The sequence below is a fragment of the Apaloderma vittatum genome, unplaced genomic scaffold (genome assembly GCF_000703405.1).
Source record: "Apaloderma vittatum isolate BGI_N311 unplaced genomic scaffold, ASM70340v1 scaffold34773, whole genome shotgun sequence".
Classification (NCBI taxonomy): domain Eukaryota; kingdom Metazoa; phylum Chordata; class Aves; order Trogoniformes; family Trogonidae; genus Apaloderma; species Apaloderma vittatum.
This window is the reverse complement of record NW_009709268.1, coordinates 1-3,685: the sequence shown is the minus strand read 5'-3', so window position 1 is coordinate 3,685 and position 3,685 is coordinate 1. Positions and strand designations below refer to the sequence as shown.

The 3,685-nt window shown below is 52.5% G+C and overlaps 1 protein-coding gene across 1 annotated transcript in view; it reads left to right on the top strand.

Moving 5' to 3' along the window:
• MSTO1 (misato 1, mitochondrial distribution and morphology regulator) overlaps positions 1–1,992 on the top strand; it is a gene marked incomplete at its 5' end in the record, with an annotated part of 2,603 nt that extends 611 nt beyond the window's left edge. Inside the window, 5 exons of the mRNA XM_009866857.1 lie at positions 532–663; positions 796–983; positions 1,206–1,307; positions 1,410–1,528; positions 1,754–1,992. Coding sequence (XP_009865159.1) covers positions 532–663; positions 796–983; positions 1,206–1,307; positions 1,410–1,528; positions 1,754–1,992 — 780 coding nt within the window. The remainder of the gene's footprint in view (positions 1–531; positions 664–795; positions 984–1,205; positions 1,308–1,409; positions 1,529–1,753) is intronic.
• Between the last annotated feature and the right edge of the window lie 1,693 nt (positions 1,993–3,685).

Below are 3,685 nucleotides of genomic sequence, written 5' to 3'. Positions count from 1 at the left end.
CTGAAAGCCGCCCCCGGCCCGGGGCCGCATCAGCTGTTTCAGATTTACCGAGAGCGGTTTCTGCAGCCGCGTGCTCTTAGCCAGGGTTTTTCACAACAGAGTTTTTTTCTCCCCCGTTTCCTGCATTTTCACTGCTAGCAGAGCCTTACCTGCCAACTTTTCACTCGTGGTTTTTCACACTTTTGAAAATATCGGCGCGGTTTGTTTATTGCAGCCTTCCCCGGGGCGGGTACTGCCTTCAGCTTCGGCACCGACAAAACGGCTTTACGGCGTTGTTCTCCCCGTGCAGTCTGTTCTCCAGCCTTGTCTGAGCCCTGAGAAGCTGCTGACCAGAAAACCGGCAGCTGCTCCTTTGTTTGCGAACCCGTTTATCCAAACCCCCCAAGTAACTGTTAAACACCCTCAGCAAAGGCTCAGTTTACAATACGCTGAAGTTAAATGTAAAAAACAACCGGTTAAGGAACAAAACCACATTACGGAACAGCTGAATTGAGCTCCTCCTGCAACTCTCCCGTTTGTCTCCCTCCCCAGGCATCCCTCAACTACCACAGCAGCGCAATTTTGGCAGCGGCGCTCGACACCCTTACCGCTCCGTACCGGCTCAGCTCCTCTCAGGGCTCGATGATGCATCTCGCTGAAACCCTCAACTTCTCCGGGCGGAAGGTGAGAGCCTGGTTTTTTTTTATCCTTTCCGCTCCCCTGAGCTGGAGGCAAGAGCTGCTGCTCTGTTCCACATCCAGCCACAAATACCGAGGAGCACAAACCCAGAGCGTTGATTTCCCACCCGACTCGTAGGTTGTGGCTGCGTGGGCTTCCATCCCATTCCCGGCCCGACGACGTGCCTACTCGCTCCCCGATACTTTACGCTCCTACCAGCACGACGCGCCCTGGGAGCTCCTGTCTCCGTGTAGGAAGCACAAGGTCAGCTGCTGTTTTGCTCAGTCTGTTGTGCTACGAGGAATTTGCAAAGAAAGCCCCATCAGGTAATCGGCCTTCGGGCGGCACCGCTCCCTTCAGACCCCTGGCGCTCGCTTCTTACCCAAGTCACTCGCGATCGGTTTATTAGGAGGGTCAACAGAATGGCAAAAAAAAAAACCCCAACCCCGTAGTGATGTAGCCAGTTCTCTGCTACAAAACAGCTGAAAAGCAGCCGAGTCACCCAAACTTTCCCCTGGAAAAAGACCACACGTCGGTTTTCTTCGCAGCAGCCGCCCGGGGAAGCCGCCCGCGTCGCCGCTGCACGCCTGCGAGAGCGCCGAGGAGGTGCTGCAGCGCTACCTGCACACCGTGTTTCCTGGGGCACTCAGGTTGGTACCAACCAGTCTTGAGGGTTGGGTTTGGTTTTTTAAAACCGGGAACTGATGGTGGAGCGAGTTTTCGGGTAACTTTATTCACCTTCTTCCTTACAGCACAGCCCACGTGCTCGAGCAGCCCTGTGACACGCTGCCTCCGTACCCCCAGTTTTTCTCTCCTCTTCTGACCAGACAAGGTTTCCTCCTGGACAAACCTCCCAGTTATTCCTCAGCAGGTAACAAGCGCCCCCTCCCCAAACTTAATTTGCAACAAAAACGATCACACGGGGGTGATCGAACAGAGGTAAACGAGAATCATTTAAAAAACCGCAACAAAACAAACGCTTGTGAGGTTGTAGGGCAGGAATGACGAGCGTTAAGCGATTCTCAGGCTTTGGAGTAAAGCAACTGTTTGTAACGTACACCAGGGTGGGCAGACAAACAGATGTGTTTCCCTGCAGCTGTGGAAAGCATCCCGGTCCTGGCAGCCCTGCAGTCGTCCCCGGTTGTGCGCACGCTCCTCCGCGGCTTGTACCAAGACCTACAGAAGCTGAACCCGGGGCGCTGGGCCAGCTTCTTCGCCGCCGGCGTTGAGCAGGAGGAGTTCCGGGAGGCCCTGGAGGAGCTCAGGACTCTGGCCCAGTGCTACGAAGCGGGGTTTGAAGCAGACGAGTCTGACGACGAAGCAGATTCAGACTAACTCCTCTTTATTACTCGGGATAAAGGAAGTAAGAACGGCGTGAAGATCACTCTCAGAATAAAGGGAACGGCTTTAAAGACGGCCCAACTGCTGCTTCCTTTTCATTTCAACAAAATCCTGGCACAAAGGCTGGCGTACGTTGTCCAGCTACTTGTGTTGTGTCATAAAAAAAGAAAAGCTGCTTTGTTTTAGGGGGCAGGAGCTGGTTTTTTACATTTGGTTTCTTTTCAAGCTTCACAAAATGAATTTGCTCTGCCCGTCAGAATTAAGACCACATAATAAATACGGAATTCAGAGCGTTTAACTTCCCTGCGGACAATCAACACAACGGGAAAAATGCACAAAAAAAAGAAAATAAATCGTGTTTGTTCCACCTGAAACCAGACAACTTATGCTACAGTATTTACACATTCGCTCCAAAGGCTGGTGGCCCAAATGTCACCGAGATCAGTGCCCGCGAGCGTCACTTCTGTCGTTTCGCCCGACACCTTCCTTCGTTCCTCTAGGCTGGAGAAGTGCAGCTCGGCAGGAGTTGAGCGGGGAATTGATCAGAAATAAAAAAACCAACCCACACCAGAGGTGCTTTGTGAAGTACCTGTGCAAAGTTTTCCTTTCTCCCCAGCACCCATCTAGCAGCAAAACTGGCAAACAACCCTCCTGACGCGGTCAGTAGCTTGTGGAGCCAGAAAAAACGTCAGTCGTCGGGTTCTTCCTCCGAAAGCAGAAGATCTTTATCGGACAACTGGTCGGTGTTGCTGGTGCTCGTGGCGTCCTCCTCATCTTCGGAGCTTCCGTCGCAGGATGTGTGGAACAGCCTCATCAGTTCTCTGAACCTGTGGGACACCTGAAGAACAAGGGAGGCCCAAGGTGACTCGAGATGAAATAGCATTTTGTGTTATCAAGTTGAAGGTGTTTTGTACTTGTATGTTAAAAAAAAAAAAAAAAAACCAAACCAACCCCAAATCGCATTTTTATGCAAGATTCAGTCAGTAAAGGGAAAGGGAAATGGGAGCGCACGAGGTCGTTCTGGTCTCTGGAAGGACAGTTACGTTCTGACTTGCAGGTAAAAACCAGGCAGTTTGGGAAAATTCCAGAGCAGTTGGAAGTAAAAGGTTGAAGACCCAGCCTGAAACAATTCTGGTGCCAAACGAGGCCAGAGAAGCGATGGTGCTGCTGTGAAAAGGCATTTTTTGGCTCCAGCGGAGCCAAATTAGGGTTTGCTCTGGTTTCATATTTTTTTTTTATTATTTTTTCTCTGACACAACATCAAATTAAAGTTACATTTGGGAGACTAACAGGACAGTTGCCCCCCGCCTTGCCTTCCTTTCCGCCCCCTCTCCCCGCTGGCTGGAGCAGACACGAGCTTTTCCGCGCCGACCCCTCACCTCGCTCGCGGTCTTGTTGCCCAGTTTCTGTGAGATGGCGTGGAAGGTGTCCAGGTGGGCTCCTTTCTCCTGACACGTGGTGAGGATGACTCTGTCAGCCTCCCTGGGAAACGGGACAAGAGCTGTGAAAGCAGCCGAAACCAAGCGTCGACGCACTTCAGCGCCCCCAAACCTGAGAGGCCCCTTCCTGGGTAGGGGCAACGACCACAGAGCGAGTCCTGCAGGATTTGTGCTTTAGCCCTTGGGGCGGTGCTGGGGCCAGCGCTGTTCAGTGTGTTCATCAGCGCCCTGGAGGAGGGGACAGAGGG